This window comes from Oncorhynchus masou, chromosome 6 (genome assembly GCF_036934945.1).
Source record: "Oncorhynchus masou masou isolate Uvic2021 chromosome 6, UVic_Omas_1.1, whole genome shotgun sequence".
NCBI lineage: Eukaryota > Metazoa > Chordata > Actinopteri > Salmoniformes > Salmonidae > Oncorhynchus > Oncorhynchus masou.
Genome location: NC_088217.1, coordinates 70,101,579 through 70,123,598, shown reverse-complemented (window position 1 = coordinate 70,123,598; position 22,020 = coordinate 70,101,579). Strand labels below are relative to the sequence as shown.

Sequence of the window (22,020 nt, the reverse complement as noted above, 5' to 3'; positions counted from 1 at the left end):
CACCACCGCTAACTAAGCTAGCCGTTTCACATCCGTTACATATGTGTGTGTGTGTGTGTGTGAGAGAGAGAGAGAGAGAGAGAGAGAGAGAGAGAGAGAGAGAGAGAGAGAGAGAGAGAGCCTGTGAGCCAGCCAGGCCCCTTAGTGTGTCACGTGAAAAGTCATCTGAGGCCCGGAAACAGCTGTTCTCATTTGGGTATTTTGACAGTAGGTCATTAGCAAACATGTCTTGGGTTTTCCTCTGAAAATTGAGAAGGTAGTGAGGCACTCCACCAGTCACTCTCCACACCCCAGCATCTCATCCCCACCGCAGCCCATGAGTAAATAATGCACACCCCATTACCCAGAGCTTTCAGGTTTTACTGTATCAAGGGTTTACAGAAAGAGTGGAGTTCAGTCCGCTTTCTAAAACCTTGCCATTTGTTATTAGGCTACATTTAGCTGGTGCTGTGTACTGGCACTCTTTACTGTCTGTATCAGTTTAATCTCACAGTGGAAAGCAGACCGTGTTTCATTTGAGTGGCGTGTCTTCAAACTGTACATGTGGAAAGAACAGTTACGACTGTTTCCCAGCTGTCTGTCAAACGGGTCTCCGCCCCTTTAATCATACCATTGGTCAATTTGCACATGGGGTGTTTACTCATTGGTCGTTTTTTTGTCAACACAAAGCACTCCCCACCGCTCCTTTGCCCTGTATGTGTGTTGTTGAACTGGGTGAGGTTCTACTTGCGAACGAAGCGGATGAGTAAATCATTTAAATGTCTCAAATATCTTTCTTGCTAGCCAACTAGCTTCCTATGACGGAAGTTAAACTAGCAAGACAACACGAGACCCCCTAGCTACTCAAGCGGCGGCTTGTGTGGAAATGTGCAGTATGCGTTTGTAGTTTGACATTAGCTAGCTATAGTAGCGTTGGTCATTCATTCAGTCGCTAGCGGTGGGATGGTTTTCTTTTGTGTTAGCTATATATTGCTAGCTACTCTGTTTGCTATGGCTAGCTAACGCCTGCATTTGACAGCAGTGACCGCTCGAAAGACATGCGATTCCGCCAGGATACGATCGGCACCTGTTTTCTAGCTATCAAGACAAGATGCTCGCTGGTCCAAGGGAAGTAGCCACATTTGATTTAAAACCATAGTTGGTATTCGGGAATAAGGCGGACACTGATCTTGAGAATTGGCTACTGTAAAGCCGTCATTGGCAATCTATCCTCGGCGAAACCGGTTTGGTAGCTAACTAGCTGGCTAAAGTGATTGCTAGAATAGCTACATTTGGATGCATACGGAAAATGGCATCAACAAAGGCAAAGGTTGGGATAACTAATGAAAGCAACTCCATTCGCGAGAGTGCCAAGACCTGCGCGAGCAGTCCCATGTTGTTGGCCGGAGCAGCATCGTTAACGTTGAACAACAGGACATACTCACTCGATGACCTGGACACCATTGCCACAGTTGGTAAGTTTAGGCAGCAAGCCAGTATGTTACAGTACACACGCTGGTATAACTGGTCTGTCTATCACAGGGCTTCTCACACTATCCTGCCTATCAACTAGGCTATATAGGCTGCTACTACTGGTACATGTTTGGCTCTTGCCAAGGAGACTGTGTGATCAGCCATTCCATGGGATATGAGATCATGACATGGTGATGTGCTGAACATGAAACATCATTCAACTCTTGAGTCAGAAGAAAGCTGTCATGACCCTGTTCGGTCTGCTACTTAACTTGTCAACTGGATGGTGACAAGAACATTCTCCATTTCGGTCAAGCCCACCCATAGGTTTAAAGTCCACCCTGTGCCCAATTTGTCAGCCCACACAGTTGCTGGGATGGTCAACATTTTCTTGACATGACATTAGGGGAAATATCTGTGTATATCTCAGGGATCAAGCAGGGTACATGGTCACATTGCATACATGAAATAACCAGCTTGAGAAGTGAAAGCTTAATGGAGGAAACTCTTACTTCCCTCATTATCAGACTTTTGCAACATTGGAACCCTTTTGACTAGTTCAGAGAGGGTGAGTATGTATTATTTGTATTAAAAAAGAAAAAAGAAAAAAGGAAATAGCTATATTAGTGAGGTGTCAGATGTTCCTTTTTGTTATTGTGAGCAGTGCCCTGTGAATGTCAAAGGAATGTCAAAGTTTGTGTTTGGCTCTGCTCACTCTTGTATGGGCACGTAAGAAGTCCTTTCGCTGCATGGGTAATGTGTCAGCAGGCTCAGCTGTTGAACAGTGTTTTTTTCACATGGGTGGAGTCCTCTGTGGTGAGTCTAATGCCAGAAACCAAGAATGTTAAAACAACATGCACTACTTCAACACTGAACACAGGCTACTGATCACGAAAACCACTTCATCTTTTACTCTCATATTTGATTAATGACGAGCAGGACACTTAGCTAATAGAGAATTCCCATCATTCTAAGCCCCACGCGATCAGGGAGCGGATGAAGCTTATAGGCCGAAGATAAAATCATCCAATTTGCAAAACCTTTTGTTAGATGATGATGATGATGATGAGAGGGATTTACTTCTTATGACTAATCAGTTACACGTCTTGAGGACGGCTTTTGTCTAATGGTCATTGAAATAATGAGGCGCCTCGCTCTCACGTGACATTCGAAGCTTACAGTCATTACAGGCATTTTGCCCATCTTTCATGCATAGGAAACATTTTTTTGGTGATGAGGCAAAAATGGTGGGGCCTAAGCCAAGTGCATTGAGTAGCATCAACAAGCTAGGCTCTTATCAGTCCACGTCTGGCCTTGTTCTGTCAAATATGTAGTGTCAGGCCTGTGTGTTTTATTTGATTTGACTATCTATTTCTAATACCACAGAATTAGAACAAGAAGCATTATGTATTCTATTCAAATACATGTAGGCTAGCATCCAGCAAGCCAAGAATCTGACAAAATAGCACAAGTGTCGCTGTGAAAACAGGTATCACTCTTTCTCCCTCTAATTGATTCAGTTCAGTTGTGGAGCAAAAATAGGTCAGTCATTTCCCCTTCACTTTTCCAAGTTAGCTAGACCTCTGGTTTGTTTCCATGCAAAATACCTCACGTTGGTTTTGTGAGAAACATCCATTTTGTGCCATTTATTATCATATAGCCTAGCTGTTTTTATTTTTTTGGAAACAATATTCAGTACACCATGCAAGTATTCAGTGCAGCATTTGGTGCATATCTCTTTGCTTCGGCGTTGCTGTATTGGAGAGAAAAGAACAAACCAGGCTTGACCCACTTGCAGGGGAAAACCTATGTCACATTGCCAAATGAAATCACTGGACATTTCTGGTGGTAATCATTCAATATGATGAAAATAGAATATACAGTTGAAGTCGGAAGTTTGCATACACTTAGGTTGGAGTCATTAAAACTCGTTTTTCAACTACTCTACAAATTTCTTGTTAACAAACTATAGTTTTGGCAAGTCAGTTAGGACATCTACTTTGTGCATGACACAAGTAATTTTTCCAGCAATTGTTTACAGGCAGATTATTTCACGTATAATTCACTGTATCACAATTCTTGTGGGTCAGAAGTTTACATACACTAAGTGCCTTTAAACAGCTTGGAAAATTCCAGAAAATAATGTCATGGCTTTAGAAGCTTCTGATAGGCGAATTGACATCATTTTAGTATATTGGAGGTCTACCTGTGGATGTATTTCAAGGCCTACCTTCAAACTCAATGCCTCTTTGCTTTACATCATGGGAAAATCAAAAGAAATCAGCCAAGACTTCAAAAAAAAATTGTAGACCTCCACAAGTCTGGTTCATCCTTGGGAACAGTTTCCAAACGCCTGAAGGTACCACGTTCATCTGTACAAACAATAGTATGCAAGTATAAACACCATGGGACCACGCAGCCGTTATACCGCTCAGGAATGGTTCTGTCTCCTAGAGATGAATGTACTTTGGTGTGAAAAGTGCAAATCAATCCCAGAACAACAGCAAAGGACCTTGTGAAGATGCTGGAGGAAACAGGTACAAAAGTATCTATATCCACAGTAAAACGAGTCCTATATCGACATAACCTGAAAGGCCGCTCAGCACGGAAGAAGCCACTGCTCCAAAACCGCCATAAAAAAGCAGGAGTACGGTTTGCAACAGCACATGGTGACAAAGATCGTACTTTTTGGAGAAATGTCCTCTGGTCTGATGAAACAACAAAAATAGAACTGTTTGGCCATAATGACCATCTTTGTATTTGGAGGGAAAAAGGGGAGGCTTGCAAGCCGAAGAACACCATCCCAACCGTGAAGCACAGGGGTGGCAGCATCATGTTGTGAGGGTGCTTTGCTGCAGGAGGGACTTGTGCACTTCACAAAATAGATGGCATCATGAGGAAGGAAAATATGTGGATATATTGAAGCAACATCTCAAGACATCAGACAGGAAGTTAAAGCTTGGTCGCAAATGGGCCTTCCAAATGGACAATGACCCCAAGCATACTTTCAAAGTTGTGGAAAAATGCCTCAAGGACAACAACGTCAAGGTATTGGAGTGGCCATCACAAATCCCTGACTTCAATCCTATAGTAAACGTGTGGGCAGAACTCAAAAAGTGTGTGTGAGCAAGGAGGCCGACAAACCTGACTCCATTACACTAGCCCTGTCAGGAGGAATGGGCCAAAATTCACCCAACTTATTGTGGGAAGGCTACCTGAAACGTTTGACCCAAGTTAATCAATTTTAAAGGCAATACTAATTGAGTGTATGTAAACGTCTGACCCACTGGGAATGTGATGAAAGAAATAAAAGCTGAAATAAATCATTCTCTACTATTATTCTGACATTTCACATTCTTAAATTAAAGTGGTGATCCTAACTGACCTAAGACATGGAATTTTTACTAGGATTAAATGTCAGGAATTGTGAAAAACTGAGTTTAAATGTATTTGGCTAAGGTGTATGTAAACTTCCGACTTCAACTGTACATGCACCCATCTAAAAATGCAACAGTAGCTACAAAATCAGAGGAAGAAAAATATCAGTTTGCTGCATCCACAAGATTAGGCTACGTGAGGGAGCAACGAACGGTGATTGCAAAAGGACATTACCATATGTCTTTACTGTGCCGACAGGTACTAGTCCTAATCTCCCTAGACGATTGGCTTCTGCAGCAGATTCCTTCTGAATACAAACAAAATATTGATTGAGCTGTTGCCTAAAGACTACACACATGTCATTATTAACTCACTTATATTGAGCAAGGTGCTCACTATGTTTGCCAAAAGATTTTCTCTAGCTGTTTTTCGTGCTTTATTAGTGTAGGCCTAAAGCCTGCTTGTTGGGAGTCTCTAGATAAGTAGTATTAGGCCCACTAGGAGAGGACAAACATCCGTAGAATATCCATCTGATTGTGCTGACTTTACAAGAACGTATCTGCTTTGAGGCGCTATGTTACACCAGCAATGTTTTCAGGTATAGTAGTACAGTTGAGCTCAGAGTCAAACCTGACAGTTATCTAACCTCTGTCTTGTGATATGATGAAGAAGACAAAGAAAGGGGTTGGGCTTTGTTTTGCCTGCTGCTATTAGATTACTATGGAGACTGAGAACAGGGAAGGACAAAGAATCCTTGTGCGAGGTAAGCCCAAATGTGCCAGAAGCCAACTTTATCTGGGATTGTGAGTCCATCTCTCTGTTTGTCTACTCCCTCTCTCCTTACTCACAGTGAAATATGACTAGACATGGGGTGTTATTTTGTACTCCTCTAGACCTGGGGATGGGAATAGAGAAACAATCTGAATTGGGGACCGGAATAATGAGGTCAGACTTGTAAGAGAGTGAGAAGACAACTCAAGGAATCTTGGACAGTTCTTCCAGGTTCAACCTCTTTTAATTGATGGAAGGGTGGAAGACATGTCAGGCATGATTGAATGTCAAAAATAAATGTCATTCTGATTTCATGAAATTACTTGATCCAGAGATCTATTCCTGATTTATCAAATCAAATGTTATTTTTTACATATGCCGAATACAAGAGGTGTAGGCCTTACAATGAACGCTTATTTACAGGCCCTTAACCAACAATGCATTATTAAGAAAAATAAGTGTGAAGTAAAAAATAATGGTGGTTGATTTTTTTTGCAGAAATAATCTGAATTCAATGTTGCTCTATGACCTTTGGGTGGGTGGGAGATGAGAGAACTTAACGCCTTGTCCAATGACTGTTCCTCTCTCTCTCGTTGCTTCAGGCACAGGGACCTTTGGCAGGGTGTTCCTGGTGAAAGACAAGAAGAGCAGGGCGTTCTACGCTCTGAAGGCGATGAAGATCCCCGACGTGATCCGGCTGAAGCAGGAGCAGCACGTCCACAACGAGAAGGAAGTCCTGACCGAAGTCAACCACCCCTTCCTCATCAGACTGTGAGTGTCTGATCACCTCATCGACACATAACGTCACCAAACATAGCCTAACGTGGCTGTCATAACATAAAGACAAGGAAGTCCTGACCGAAGTCCACCACCCCTTCCTCATCAGACTGTTATTGTCTGATCGCCTCAACGCCATTGTCAGCCACAGATCTGTTGGAAGTGGATTTAATATATAAATAATATATGCCATTAAGCAGAAGTCTTTATCCAAGGTGACCTCCCCTACAGTGAGTGTATACGTTTCTAGAATATGTGTGTGATTAAGCGTGGTGAATCCCATGACCTTGGTGTTGTTAGCACCGCGCTCCTACCCACACAGGGCCACTTTCCACTTGTCCTCTACAACCGTTTTGACAAAGCCCATGCCACATACTGTAAGCTGAGCAAACACTGACCAGACTACCGTGTGGTCTAACTCTCTACATCCAACCACTGTTACCTGACCAATATTTGTTTTTGACAAGAGTCACCTTGTTCAAATGTACCGTTGTGTTTATTTCCTGTTTATACCTTCCAGGTTCTGGACCCACCATGACGATCGTTTACTCTACATGCTGATGGACTACGTTCCAGGCGGGGAGCTGTTCAGTTACCTCCGTAGCCGCGGGCGCTTCAGCAACACCACGGGCCTCTTCTACTCCACGGAGATCGTGTGTGCCATCGAGTACCTCCACTCCAAAGAGATCGTCTACCGAGACCTGAAGCCGGAGAATATACTGCTGGACAGCGAGGGACACATCCGCCTCACGGACTTCGGCTTCGCTAAGAAGCTCTCGGACAGGTATGACGTAATGCCGTAGAGTGCAACTTTATTGTCCATCGAGACACGGAAATGTGTCTTTGGCCTGTGTTATTATATTTCCAACTTCCCTGAGACCACACACACACACACACACACACACAGAAACACACACCCTAGAGACTGTAAGCAGCACAGGGTCGGCCGCAGAGCAGCGTCCCAGTATGAGCTGTTATCCCCATAGGCATCATCCCATCTGGGAACAGGTGTGTTGCACAGCCAGGACATCCTTAATTGTTAGATATTATGCCCCCTGACAAGTCATTACCAGGATATTATTAGACTGCCATGTTAATTGCGGGAGTGAATGCTGTTTGTTTTTCTGTCTCATTGTAAGAGCCATTCAGACGTATTTGCGTGATTGGTACAGTAGGGACATAGATATCCTTCCTGAAGTTGTCATTTTACACCCATATAATATTCCGAGTGTATGGAGGGGAATCCTCGCTCTATCTAAGACGGAATCCGGAAAAAAAATGCAAAGATGCGATGGAAATTGCCGTTATTTAGTTTTTATATTAGCGTTACAAGCAGCTAGTCCTCTTCGGTAACCTCCGTAGGATTGGAAAGCTACAGCACTCCGGGTTAAACCAGTTTTTTTGTATCTGCACTGCGGTAGTGTAGTAAGACTGCAGTGGCACTAGTGTTTTGCAGGGAGCCTCGCCGAACACAAACCTGACCCACTGACATGTAAACAAAATGGACTAAGATGACATTTTCTCTGTCCGGGAGAGTAAACCAGATTTGGAGTAGATGTGTCTCTGATGTGCATCTTGTGACCCACTTAAAGAAACGGAAGGAATTGCCTCGAATGCGGCGAGGGTGTGAAGAACAAATGAATGAGCTGAGTTGAATGCCTTGCCACTGGTGGTGTTTCTGTGCTCCGGCGATCAGTTTAGAAGGTGAAACGATACCACACCACACTGTTGATGCTTCCACAGTGCCACCTAATGGCAGAATGGACCCGCTTTGGTTCTAGGATGTGCTCGGAGGTTACCGTTTTTTTTTAGACTAGCTTTGCCAGTCGTAGAGTAGCACTCTGTCCAGAGAGTACTCTGAGTTTGAGGTAGATATGCCTATCAGACAAAGGTTGCATGCAACAAAAAAAGTGTCCCATTTGTCATTCACATCAAAATCTATACTAATGGTGGAAATGTACAATTGAAATCAGGGACCTCGAGCCTGCTCTTTAAACAGAGTAACCATTTGCATACAAATTAACCATCACCACGGCAACTGACCAAGAGTTATTTTCCAAAGGGCCAGTTTTTTTTTCTTCTTCTTCAGAACATAAAAATAAATCAGATGAAAATTATAGTTTGTTGTGTCATATTCTGCTCCCCACTTCAGATACCCTCCCTGCTGGCCTGATAATAGTGATCCAGGGTTGTATATGTCCTCCAAACAGTGTTAATCAGCTGTACTATTGAACCAAAGACATTGATCTACCAATAACACAACCAGAACCAATACTTCCAGCAAACTAAAGCTCCGTCACTCTGTTGGATCCATATACCACCCGATAGTACTGTGAGATCAGGCTGTATTAGTTATACCACGTCAGTCTACATGCTACTGTGAGATCAGTCTGCATAGGCTGCACTACTACTGACTGGAAGGACCAGTCGACTGACCGCTGATACTGTTGTGAGAGCAACCTACATACAGGACACTACTATAAACGGCAGGGTGATCACTTTACAAGACTGGGGTTGTCTTTCCCTGTATGTAACAGAAGTCTCCTCTCTCGGGTGAACTCATTGGAATGTGCAGTGTGTGCTGCGTACAGGGTGACCCTTGGGGAAACCTAGGCTTGGATTGATCATCAGTCCGCTATTATCGGCTACACATCCCAAATAAACGTTGTACGTGTCTGCGTGTTCCTGTGTTCTGTTGTAGTAACGTAACATCTCAAATGTAAATGGTTCAAACCTAATATTGTTTCTCTTTAATGTCTCTTTCTCCATCGCTCCGTTCAGGACGTGGACTCTGTGTGGAACCCCAGAGTACCTGGCCCCAGAGGTCATCCAGAGCAAAGGTCATGGCCGGGCGGTGGACTGGTGGGCCCTGGGGATCCTTGTCTTTGAGATGCTGGCTGGGTGAGTAGTATTGTCCTGTCCTCTGACTGAATGGGAAGGACTGGTGTTGAGCTGAACACTAGTGTCATGTCTCCTGACAGGGCAGGGTTGAACACCAGGGGGCCCCAGTCCACCAGAGGACAAGATGACTGGGTGGTAGTAGCAGTAGTAGCAGTAGGTAGCCATAGTAGTAGCAGTAGGTCAATTTCATTTATATTCAGAAAGTAAACTAACATTCCAATTCTCCTCATTTGATTTTTTTAATGAAAAATATTGGAATCGATATTCCAGTTTACTTCCTGAATTGAGATAGAATTGATCCCGTGCTAGTGTAGTAGTATGTATGAAGAGTGGCTATCCTCTATGGACAGTGGGCTCTGTCTATGAACAATGGGTAGTATCCAGCAGAATGTCTGTGGCGAGTCAATGGAGTGACAAGTGTGCTGTTATTCAGAGAGTTGCCCTTATGAGGTTACGTCACTCTGTAGTGGGCTTAATTCCAAGACCAGTCTGCCTTGTGTTTCTGTGATGACAGAGGTGGACGGTCTTAAGGATGAAAGGAAGGTTACAGATTGAAGAAAGGTCAAAGGTAACTTATTCTGACACATTCCCACCTGTGTGTGATCTGTGGAGACCAAGGTTTCATGATAACAAACTCTGGTGGCTTTAAGCTGTGCTCTCTCGTCTGAGAACCCCACTCAGTCACTCATTAATTCAAGACCTACAGAAGCACTGCTGAAATACGATTTCTGTAGACAGGCCGTAGTTGTACCATAGCTTAACGACGCCGGGTCTGTGTTCCAAATGGCACCCTATTCCCGATGCAGTGCACTACTTTTGAACAGAATCTTGGTCAAAAGTAGTGCGCTACATAGGGAATAGGGTGCCATTTGGAACACAGACCCGGCGTCGTTAAGCTATGGTACATCTGCGACCTGGTGCCTATAGAAATCCTATTTCAGCAGTGCTTCTGTGGAGTGCACTGGCCTTGAATGACTGAATGAATGAATGACTGAATGAATGACTGAATGAATGACTGAGTGGATGTCTGCTAGCAACATATAGCATCAATCACGTGGCCGGCTGCTCTTCCGCTCCTCTTTGAGACGAGGGAACCAAGTTAAATGATTTGTTCTATATAGCCCATCCTACACATGAGTTAAGTGCTTGCTTTTTGCTTCTAATCAGCATGCATTTCTGCAGGCGTCACATAGGCTACATGTACTAGGCTAAATATGTAGGGTGTAGCCTGTGTGTGCACTCACTGAACGGTGAGTGGATAAAAGTGTCTGCCAAGTGCCATATTATTAAGCAATAAGGCACGAGGGGGTGTGGTATATGGCCAATATACCACGGCTAAGGGCTGTTCTTTGTCACGATACAACGCGGAGTGCCTGGATACAACCCTTAGCCGTGGTATATTGGCCATATATCACGAACCCCTGAGGTGCCTTATTGCTGTCATAAACTGGTTACCAGCGTAATTAGAGCTGTAAAAATAAATGTTTTGTCATACCCGTGGTATACATTCTGATATACCACGGCTGTCAGCCAATCAGCATTCAGGGCTCGAACCACCCAGCAAGTGAGAAGGGCTCTGATAGTGTACTGAACATAACACTATCACAGAGGCTCCCAACCAGGAGCACTTGGCCTGTCCACAGAGGGTACTTGAAAAGATTCATGAGACCATAGTCCTACTGGTAAAATACTCATATGAGGGGGTAAATCAGGGGCACTCCAGCCGAGCAAAATTCAGTTGGTGGTACAGTAACCCGAAAAAAAGTTGGGCTCCACTGCCTATCATGTGAATTAGCCGCCCCTAGAGGGCACTAGTTATTATAACCTCAACACAGTACACAGGATGGGTTTGGGTGTGTATTGTTTGTTTTGCTATGAAAATGTAGCACAGCCCTTATCCCCAGAATGGGTAAAAATGTTGTGAAATCAGAGATTTGACTTCATATCTATGCCTTTTGAATAAAATGAACATTGATAGGCCTAGTACTTAGCAGCTAGATGTTTAAAACAATCACTCTGCTTTTCTTCACTACGTGGCAGAACAGTTGGGAAAATATCATCTGTAACATGAATTTGATGAATCATTTTTTGTTATTTACCGTATTGATTAAATCTGTATGAATATAGAAACGTGCTTCTGTACTAGAGTGTTAGTGAAGTGCCTCCTCACATCACCCTAGTATATTCATGTGCCAGTAGAGAATTCAGTGGCCTTGGGCTTCTAGTGAAGAAAAACGTGACCTTCTCCTTAGCATCCGTCACACTGGCCTTTTGAAGTGTGCGCACACACTCAGCGCTCCAGGAGACAAAAGCTCCCTTCAGAACAACACGCCCTAAAGGTTGCCTGCCGTGTAACCGTTTTGTCAAAGGTCCTGTAGCTTCCGTAGTGGAGGAATGTAAAAGGGGGGGGCTTCTGAAAGTTACGTGGTGCGGTAGGTTTACACACTCAGACATCCATCCGCCCCAGGGTCCTGACTTCTGGGAATAATCTTGACGAGGTCACCTGTGCACTGAGCTCCACACACACTCAATCCAGCCCAGCTGTATCTTACACACACACACACACACACCGACACACACAGACAGTCCAGTAGGCTTGTATCATCCTGTATCTAATTCTGCCTGGAGGGGGAGCCTGCTCTCCTTAATGAAAACCGCTGTGTGTGTGTGTGTGTGTGTGTGTGTGTGTGTGTGGTCCTCCCTCCCACTCACATCACAACATCTTCTCTGGTCAATGTAGCCTATTCCAGTTCCATGCTAACCAGAAACCGTTTTAATTTCTGTTTCTCTGCAATCTGTGGAAGATGAGCATTCTTGTCGATTCTTACTGTAGCCGTGCTAGTTTAAATCTACTCCCAAAACACCTAGGCCTACTCCTGCGTACAGACGATCCTAACTCCTACTGCTAAACATGTTAGTCGTTCCCTGTTTTGATTTATCCTGTTTTCACCATTTCCTCCGTCCGTTCCTCTCCCCATCCTCCTCCCTGTGGAATCTTGGCGACACCTCAGGTGTTACGTAAACCGTAGGTTGCTGTTGCATAAGAGGAGCCAAGTCTCTAGTCTCTCACTGTTCATCACTGGGGACCGAGACTAATCTACCGGCAGGCTGGCGGGCGTGCCTGGGGGAGCGAGATGGTAGCCTGCACTTGGCCTCCCTCTTCACCATCCAGTAAGAGGAGGACCCATCAGGAAAGCAGCTCTCTGTTGATTCATCCTTTGGCTCCCCTCGTATTCTACCAACACCCTGACTCTTCCTCTTCTTTTTTTCCCCCCTCCCTTCTGCTCTGACATTCACTGTAGAGACCTGTCCCTGCTAAAGACATTACATTCCCCTTGGAAAGCAGCTTTTCTGAAGGACTTTATTCTGATCTCAGGCCATGACCAAAAATCATTACCGGGCATTATTTCTCCCTTCCTTATCCTGTCCGTTTTAGTCATTTCAGTTTATTGACAGGTTTTGACTGATGCGTGCTGTCGTCCACTGATGCAGTCCTCCTTTTGATAGTTGTCTTATCTGGCTTTCGTCTGACCGTCTGACTTGAATGAATCTATTGCACAATTCTCTGACCTTCTACATAAAAAAACGAATATTGGTCTGTGTTACACATCTAACAGCCTCCAGGCCCCAATTCCACAGTCAGAGGTCTCTGTCTCCATTTTGACTGGTTCAGCTCGGCAGCCCCTGTGACAAACTGGTGTGATGATCCGCCTGTCTGCTGCATGTGTAATGCATTTAGCTAGGCTGGCCTGGCCCGTTATGTAAAGCAGCCTGCACGGTTAATGGTTTGTCCAGGCTGGAGCAGTGCTGGGGAAGCGTTCACCATTAAACCATCAGTCACCAGAATGCAGCTGATTGGTCTGAGGAGCAACACACACACACATACACAGACACAGGTCTCACACACACACAGAGAGTTAAACAGCACACACAGGTCACCAGATGAGTTAATTAAACTGTAGGGTCATGTGTTTCACTGCGTTGTGTTGTCGTGTACTTTACTGCAGCCCTTTCAATTTCCTGTTTTGTTGCTAGGTTTCCGTCCATCAAAAATCTGCATAAAAATATGTGCGTTTTCCCACCACAGGCGTGTTTCCATCAAAAATGATTTGTTGCTCATAAAAAGCTGTGCTTTTATCAAAACCTTTGCGGTTAAATTCCCATGTAACGAAAAAAAAATATACTAGTAAATGGGTTTCCATCGCATTTTCAACTCTATTGATGGTTTTGTCACAAAATAACATTTGTTTTATATAGCAAATGTGCCCACTCTGGTCTTGGCACCTGCCCCCAAGTCAACAGCTCTCAGATACAGTGTGGGTAGGCTACCTACATGTGTGAGATTATTATGGACTGAAAAGCCAGATGATTTGTCAAACAGCAGACATGCATTGATCACCATGTCACCATCAAGCTCATCACCATGCACTTTCACCACCCTGTGATGTTCATCACAACTTATTTCATCTGTAGCCTAATAAACTGCATGCTTTCCCATGTCGTAGTGGGAGGACATTTTACATAGTTTAGCAGCTGATCCAGATCGACTTACAGTAGTGAGTGCGTACGTTTTCATACTGGACCCACAACCCTGGCATTACAAGCGCCATGCTCTTCCAACTGGGCTACGCAGGACCACACAAAATATAATTGTGTGACTCTAAGTTCACTTCAAATATAATGGTTGTCAATATTTGCGCCTGAAAGGCATTTCCACTGCCATTTCTCGCATAATCAATTTTACAGAGACAAAAAGATCCCCATTTGGTATAGCGTATTTTTCCTGGCAGACATTTGGAAAGTTTACCGACAAACTTCCAGCAAGCCTGTCGTGACATTTTAATCCGACGTGCTTGACTCGCGTCAATAGGTTGGATGGAAACCTGGTTTATGATTCTATTTTTCCTCTGTGATTTAATGTAATTTTATTAGTGTTTGCCAATAGGAACAAACATTTTGAAGGAGTTGACAAGTTATCACCGCTTGAGGAGAGATGACTGTTTTTATGACATGTTCTTTTATTTTCCCCTCCAGGTACCCACCGTTTTTTGACGACAATCCCTTTGGTATTTATCAGAAGATCCTCGCCGGGAAGCTGGAATTCCCGCGGCATCTGGATTTTTATGTAAAGTAGGTCGTACACACACACACACACACACGCACCCAGGCACACACCCAAGCACAGGGGATTGTGGGTGAAATAATGGAGGGAAAATCCCCAAGGTCTACCACTACCTCGGCACAAGCATATTCCATTATGATACATAATATACGATAAGCCCATCTTATAAAATTTTGACTTGTGAGGAGAATGTATGGATGTTGGTTTTCACATCACATTTCAATCAGATTTTTAGATTTAGGTCTTGGCGTGCAGGAAACAAAATGTTCCTGAGATGTTATTGGAAACACACCCGCATCCACCATCACACTCTCTACCCATAACAAACATGGTGTGTTTTGGAAATGCATTGCCAATACTCATGATTAGGACCTGACAATTGGAATTTGGCAGGGCTGCATTGTGAATACCTTTTTAGTTGTGTATGTGCATCTAGGAATGTACCATATCCAATATTTAATTTATCTCTCCAGTGCGTGCGTGTGTGTGTGACCACCGCATGTGTGGATGAACGTGTGTGCCTGCCTGCCTGCGCACGCAGACAACGTGTGTGTGTGTGTGCTGCATCACACAGTGCAACCATCCTCCCAAACGGCAGGGTCAATCAGCCTCCCGTGCAGAAGATGAAGAGCTAGCTACACTAAATGTCGGATGCAGGCCCTCACTAATGACACACTCTGCTGAGTTGGAACTCGTCCTTTAAACCCGTCACAACCATCACACTGCTCCTCAGAACAGCTGGAGGATGGATGTTAGGAGATTACCGGCTTTAGAAGGAGAGAAGGACCTGGGCAGTACTCAATCAGCCCTGACACTGGCCCAGCCGGATACCTGGGAGGGGCCACACACATACAGTGTTACCTAACGCACACGCACACACAGTCCCACTGCTACCACACACACACACACACACACACACACACACACACACACACACACACACACAGTCCCACTGCTACATAACACACTAACAAAAGAGCCCCAAACACTTAAGCCGTCTATCTTTTGGCCCCAGACAGACAGAAGGGTTTTTTTAATATTCCCTCCAGCTATATCACTGTCACTTTGACCCAGTCCCATCCATCAGAACTGATGGGTAGAACCTGAATCTGAGTTGTCTGTCTCTGGCTCTGTCTGTGTTTGTCTGTCCATTGCAGTAACTCTTTTCTATCGCAGAGAAGATAAGACGTGTTACAGTATTACTGAACATGTGTAAGACCAACTTGTTGTAAAGTGTTATATGCCTTTCAAATAGGGGGTGGCAGGTAGCCCAGTGGTTAGAGCATTGGGCCAGACGTGTTACAGTATTACTGAACATGTGTAAGACCAACTTGTTGTAAAGTGTTATATGCCTTTCAAATAGGGGGTGGCAGGTAGCCCAGTGGTTAGAGCGTTGGGCCAGACGTGTTACAGTATTAGGTCGCTGGATCGAATCCCCGAGCTGACAAGGTAAAAATCTGTCGTTCTGCCCCTGAACAAGGTAGTTCACCCACTGTTCCCCAGTAGGCCGTCATTGTAAATAAGAATTTGTTCTTAACTGCCTTGCCTAGAGAAATATATATTTTTAAATAAATATGCTATTCAGAATATACTGAATTTAGTAAGGTCGCTGCGCAGGACTTTCTGCATAGAAAAGTTTTTTTTGTTTTTTTGTGTGTTTTTTTTCAGGCCGCCTTACTCCAAACAGAAAGAAAGAAACAAAACTTAAACAACTAAAACCAGATAGAAACTATGAAGAAAAGATAATGGGTCTTTGTCATTGGGCCCCGTTGATTTTGAGTCACTCCGATAGCATAGAAACATGCATAAGTCATGGCAAAATGCGTAGATTTGCAGGAAATGTGCTTTAAAAAATAAGTAAATAATGATCTCCACCACAAGGCAAAATGTGTAGAATTCCACACATGTTGGTTGGTGACTTAACCATTGGCCACGCCCCTGCCATTCCCACCACCTAAGCCCCATTTTGATCCAGAAAAAAAGCTCTGCTGTCTGGTATATTGCCATAGAAATGTACAGTGACATTGTTTATCGCTTACATATTGCGTAAAATAGAACTGTCTCAGATTGGGCAACCAATTGGAGTTAAGGAAAGTTGTATTTCCCCTCAACGTTTCATAAGTCAGGCTACATGGCCATATTTTTATTTAACCAGGGGGGGGAACATTGATGTTAAAAATGTCTTTTGTGAGGGAGACCGAGAGAGAGGTCAGCAGGAAGTAGCCTGTGTGTACATACAATTACAATGGTCAGTGATATTTTCTTTGACCAGAGCTTTAAACTCTCCTCCAGTTTTTAAAGTATTTTGTAGTTCGTTCCAGGACCAAGGGAGTATTATCGGAGTAGGATTGTCATTATATGTATTTAGTTATTTTTCTTCGGGGGGGGGCTGCTTCCCCATTTTCAGTCCTTGTCGTATAGGGACTGTAAAAGAGAGCCACTGAATGAGAGCGGAGGCTGTAGGATTGTGAAGTTGTTGTTACTTAGGAGGGTTTAAGACACTATAATGCACACTGTCAATAATCGGCTGGTATATTTACGCCTGCGCTGGCAAGCTCGTTGGTTGTGAGATACGGCAGCTTTATTGAAGGCTCACTCTGTCAGCGCCGGCCGCATATCATCGGAAAACTTACACAGTCTTTTTTAAAGGCATTGTGAATCATCCCAAATTCATCCCGAAAGTATCCCTACGTCAGCATCTTCATAGATGTGAAAACTTTCACTTTAAAACCTGTCACTTTCCCTCAATTAAAATAGGGAGAGGGAACGAGCAAGAGAGGAAGTTTCTGTCTGGATGAACCTCACACATACACACACACACACACAGGATGTACCTCTCTGTTACCCCATGGCACCTTTATGAGTCTGTCAGTGTATCTGTTGTTCCAATAGCCAAGCTCATCTATCTTGTCAGCTTTTGGACGGAGACGGACCTCTTGACTTCTGACTGAAAACTGCAGACCTGCAGTCGATCTGCTGTCTGAACACACACACACACACAAACACACTGCTGTCTGGAGACAGTCACAGTGAGTTCACACTAACAATCTGTCTCCCTGACCGTCTTTCTATTGTTTTCCAGAGATCTCATCAAGAAGTTACTCGTCATTGACCGAGCCAGGAGGTTAGGCAATATGAAGGTGAGTTTCAAGATCAAACCATGATTGAGATTCAGATTTATAAAGGTTTATTGTCCCAAGCTATACTAAAACATTACACAAGAACAGATACACGGTACTAATGAAACCCATGTTTCAGTATTTTGTTGACTCGTCAGGTCGTGGAGTGAGTCTTTTGCAGTTTGACGTCACCGTCTCAACGCTGAAACAGGAAAGGGCTGAGGGAGTGACTGAATGTCTGCATTTGGTTCCAATTAGCTGGATACATAGAGGGAGTTGTTGTAGAGGTAGTTTGCACCCTTAAAGGCGTGGGAGGGGGCAGCAGGGGTTTAGGGTGGATCACAGAGAAATATTTCTTCCCCTGCACAAGTCAGTTTAGTAGTTAATCACATGGGGTACGGGCTTATTACTTAGTCCTGTCATTTCAACATGACTGGGCATTCTATGCAAATATCAATTCTATCTTGCTGAAAAGATGCTCCCTTTTGGTAGCCAGGATGTCCACTGTAGTAGTAGGAGTGAAGCCAGTATGCAGAAGCCATCTGCACAGGAAATATGTAGAACGCAACAGAGAAGCTGTGTTTGCACAGCGAGAACTGGAGTCTCCCACCACAATGAACACGGGCCTCTTGGTAACAGGGGGGGGGGCTCTGGTCGAAAGCAGCGCACTATGTAGGGAATAGGGTTCCATTTGGGACGCCGTGTCACTCCATAGAGTGATCTGTAATTCCTCTTGAATAAATGAATGTTCTTTTTTTACACCACTGTGATGGAATTGGCTCTCCGTCGTAACAGGCGGGATTTAATTTTTTCCACTAGACACCGAGCGGTCCAATGTAGGCGCCATGCACATCTTAACTCTCATGGCGGACTGATTATTCCTTGTTTGCTTGCCTCCGTTTTGTGCAGTTTGTCTGTATGCCTCAGGAACACTGCAGGCCTGGCTTTTACTCAGCCACCAAAGATGGAAAGGAAAAAAACCAAGTGTTTATCTGTTTCAGACTTCTCGTCCCTGTAGTCTACCGCCATTTTATGATTCATTCATTGGAATCATATATGTATCTGGCACTGACGTTCAATCGAAGGATGAGTTCGGAGTGTTTTGAATTACACTGTTCAAAGGCATATAAGAGTCAATGTGGGAGTATATGATGTCTCTTTTCAATTAAACAACTGTTGGTAAGCACAATGATTTAAGTAAACATAAATCACCACACGGTCTGTTATTAACTTGTGCCTCAGGGTTTTCTGAGGAACATGTGCTAGTTAGCTGACTAGCTAGCCGACTCTAGGTGTGGTCTAGCCACACACTCCCAGTATACAGGAAGAATCACCACAGACACCACAAAGTGTTTAGAAAGAATGAAGTGTTTTGCTCCTAATTGTCGTTATTATTTCAAACCCTTTATTCCAGACGTGAAGAGCGTCATTTATCTTGATTCCAGATTGTGTCGAATAGAGGGCCCGCGGACGGCTCTGATGCACAGTGTCTTCTCTTGCAGAACGGAGCAGACGATGTGAAAAAGCACCGATGGTTCAAGTCTATAGACTGGGATGGTGTACCTCTGAGGAAACTGAAGGTCTGTCACGTTGGCGATATTACACACATCAATGGGAACACATGTAAACGTACACTTTATTTTCAGGATGTACTGTTTTCATTCAACTCACCATTTTAGAGTTGATGTACTTTTTAAAAGAAAACACCTGCTTTTTTTTTTTTAGCTCTTTGATGTATTCAGAGTCATGTTATTTTTGTTCCCTCAGCCACCCATAGTTCCCAAGGTGTCCCACGAAGGTGACACGTCTAACTTTGATGCCTACCCCGAGGACGAGTGGAAGAAAGATGCACCTGTGCCTGCAAAGGACTTGGAAATCTTCAAGAACTTCTAGAAAGGCGGAAGTAACGCCAGAAATACTTCAAAAACATTTAGGTCTTGTAGAGAGAGACTCAGGAAGTTTTAGACCTTGGAGAAGGTGAGTCAAACTTCTAGATGTTGAAAAAATACCGACTTCTGGATCTTGCTGAATAACAGAAAGACTGGTAAATCATCTGAGATGTCACCATTGTATGGTCAGCAAGAGAACTTCCAAGCGTCCAAGTCCCAGAACTTTATCTTGCTTGAAGACATTGAAGTGTTCCACATTGGGTGGAACAGCAGGACAGAATTGACCTAAAAGTAACTAAAAGAGCCATCATATCGCCACAATAATCATCTAGCATTCATTTCCTTTCGTTTGAAAAAGTTTTTTTCCACTTAACTAACACCTCAGTCGTCAGTTTCTTTGTTTCTCTGAGCCTTCTCCTGTTATGCAAAAAAAAAAAAAAAGATGGTCCTCTTTGAACCAAAGGGCATTGTTACTGAAATGAATATGTTTAAAATGCAATATTCAGGATTTTTTTAATGTATTTTGTTGGGCCAAAAAGGTTCCAGTTTTCTTTATTGGAACTTGTAGGACTCAACCAACCGAGCAAAGCTTATGATCCAAAAATGATCACGCATACAGTAGACTCAGTATTGAGCTGTACAGTAAATGGAATTTACATGTGTAGTTACTACATCCATACTTAGTAGATTGTACTTGACATTTGTCAATGAGAAAGTATGAAACTTGTACAGGAACGTAGTACAATATCATGCCAAGCAAGCTTTGTAATATCATTTTATTGACTGGCCGCTAGTCAAATAGGCTGTTAAACTTGTCATTTTGAGCTGTAAGTACTTGGCTATCTATCGGCCGGATATCCATGCATGTGTGCATCAAGGCCAGACCAGAAAGCTCTTGTAAAAGGTGCCTTACTTACTTCAGGAGCTTGGATGTGACATACTGTATGTCTTCTTCTTTTCTCCTGACAAGCTAGCGGCACTTTTTCAACTTTTATTTATAGAACACACACTGTTTATACTTGAGCTGTGCTGTTGAAAACGTTGACTGTTAATCATAATATATGTGGAGTAATTGTTGTGCGGAAGAAGTGTAGCTAGCTACTATATGTGGAATCTGGTTCCTCCCGTCTTTCTTCCGTCCACCTCGTCCTATTTTGCTGTTCACACAGTAACAAAAAATGACCCTGTGTATTGACTGGTGTCTATCTTTGTCTCTAGGTCTCTTTCACATACTTTTAAAGAACTGTAGAATACATATCTCCAGCTGGTTTCATGTATAGCCAAGCAGGAAGTAGTCTCAGTAAGATGCTTGGCCATCTGCTTCAGGCATCCAATAAACTCTTGTCTTCTCTCCACCAATCATATCACTGGCTAGTAGAAAGCACATCATGAGGCAATCACAAACTGTCTCTCAAAAAACGTACTTAGTAACAGTAAGTAATTTGTCCCTTTTTAGTCAACTTAAATTATTGATTTGAACAATTTGATTGCGTCTATGTCATGTTTTATGTATCTGTTAACCAATCATGGAACAAAACTCAGTGAGTTTATTCGGTCCGTTTGTATAGCTTTTTTTACGTATTATTATTATTATTATTTTTTAGTGTGAAGTGTGTTTCTAGGGAATTTTGCTTTTACAATCCTCAGCCTTTTGCCTTTTAAAAAAAAAATATCTTTATGTATTAGCAAAAGGAAAACAAATATGAAAGAAAAAATACTGTACTTTTAGGTCAATACAAGCATATATTTTATACCCAATACCATTTTACCAATGCCTTTTGTCAAAGTGTATAGATTTGTTTTATTATTATTTAACAGCCTACCTTACATGGCCTTTTCATATGGTTAATGTTTCAGTATTGTATTTAACTTCTTCAGATACTGTTTAAAAGATCCACACAACCAGGATTAAAAACACCTCCAATCCACTGACTCAACAACTGATTCTCTTTCCTCTCTGAAGTGTGGTTATAATATATTGTAATGTATAAAGTGTTAATAATTTGGTAATTGCTATACTTTGCTTTCTGATAGGCTAGGTGGAATTGTCTCCATATTGCTTACATCTATGGAATCATTTCAGACATGCCAGAGTACTTGGGGTGGAAGGAGCCAGGGTTCGATTTGTAATTCAGCGTAGGATGTGATTTTCTATTTCCACATTGGTTTTGTATTTAATGTAGACAATATGTAATTGATGTGACTGACTGTTGTCTGGTTGGCCAAATGCTATTACAGTATCAAAACCTTTTAATCTTCTCTATGGTTCAATAGCTCTTAGCTGGCCTTAGAAGTGTTAGCTACCACTATTTCAAGTCATCAGACAAATGAACTTTCGGAGTGTTACCGTCGGTTGGTAATTTGTCTACAAGTTCACCGGCCTAGTCTGTATCTACCCAACATTGAAATTGAGTTGTGTGTGCATGAACACTTTAAACCGCACATCGATTCTGGAGATTCATTATCCCCTCTCTTAAAGGCTCTCATTCATCCAAATTCATCTAAAAGGTATAGAGGTATAGTTGGTGCCTGTACGAATGCAAGGTACCATTTTAAAGGTGCCCTATTTCAAGAAAGTCATTAGTGTTTACAGTGGAAAGTGACTCATGTG

At 43.1% G+C, this 22,020-nt stretch overlaps 1 protein-coding gene across 1 annotated transcript; it reads left to right on the top strand.

Annotated features, from left to right (window-relative positions):
- Positions 1–689: 689 nt before the first annotated feature.
- Positions 690–21,337, top strand: LOC135542529 (cAMP-dependent protein kinase catalytic subunit PRKX-like). Its single transcript, XM_064969559.1, has 8 exons — positions 690–1,454; positions 6,204–6,372; positions 6,899–7,162; positions 9,160–9,279; positions 14,314–14,409; positions 17,484–17,541; positions 19,023–19,100; positions 19,288–21,337. Exons 1-8 carry the CDS (start codon positions 1,289–1,291, stop codon positions 19,411–19,413), a joined length of 1,077 nt encoding a protein of 358 aa, XP_064825631.1. The 5' UTR covers positions 690–1,288; the 3' UTR covers positions 19,414–21,337.
- The last annotated feature ends 683 nt before the right edge of the window (positions 21,338–22,020 follow it).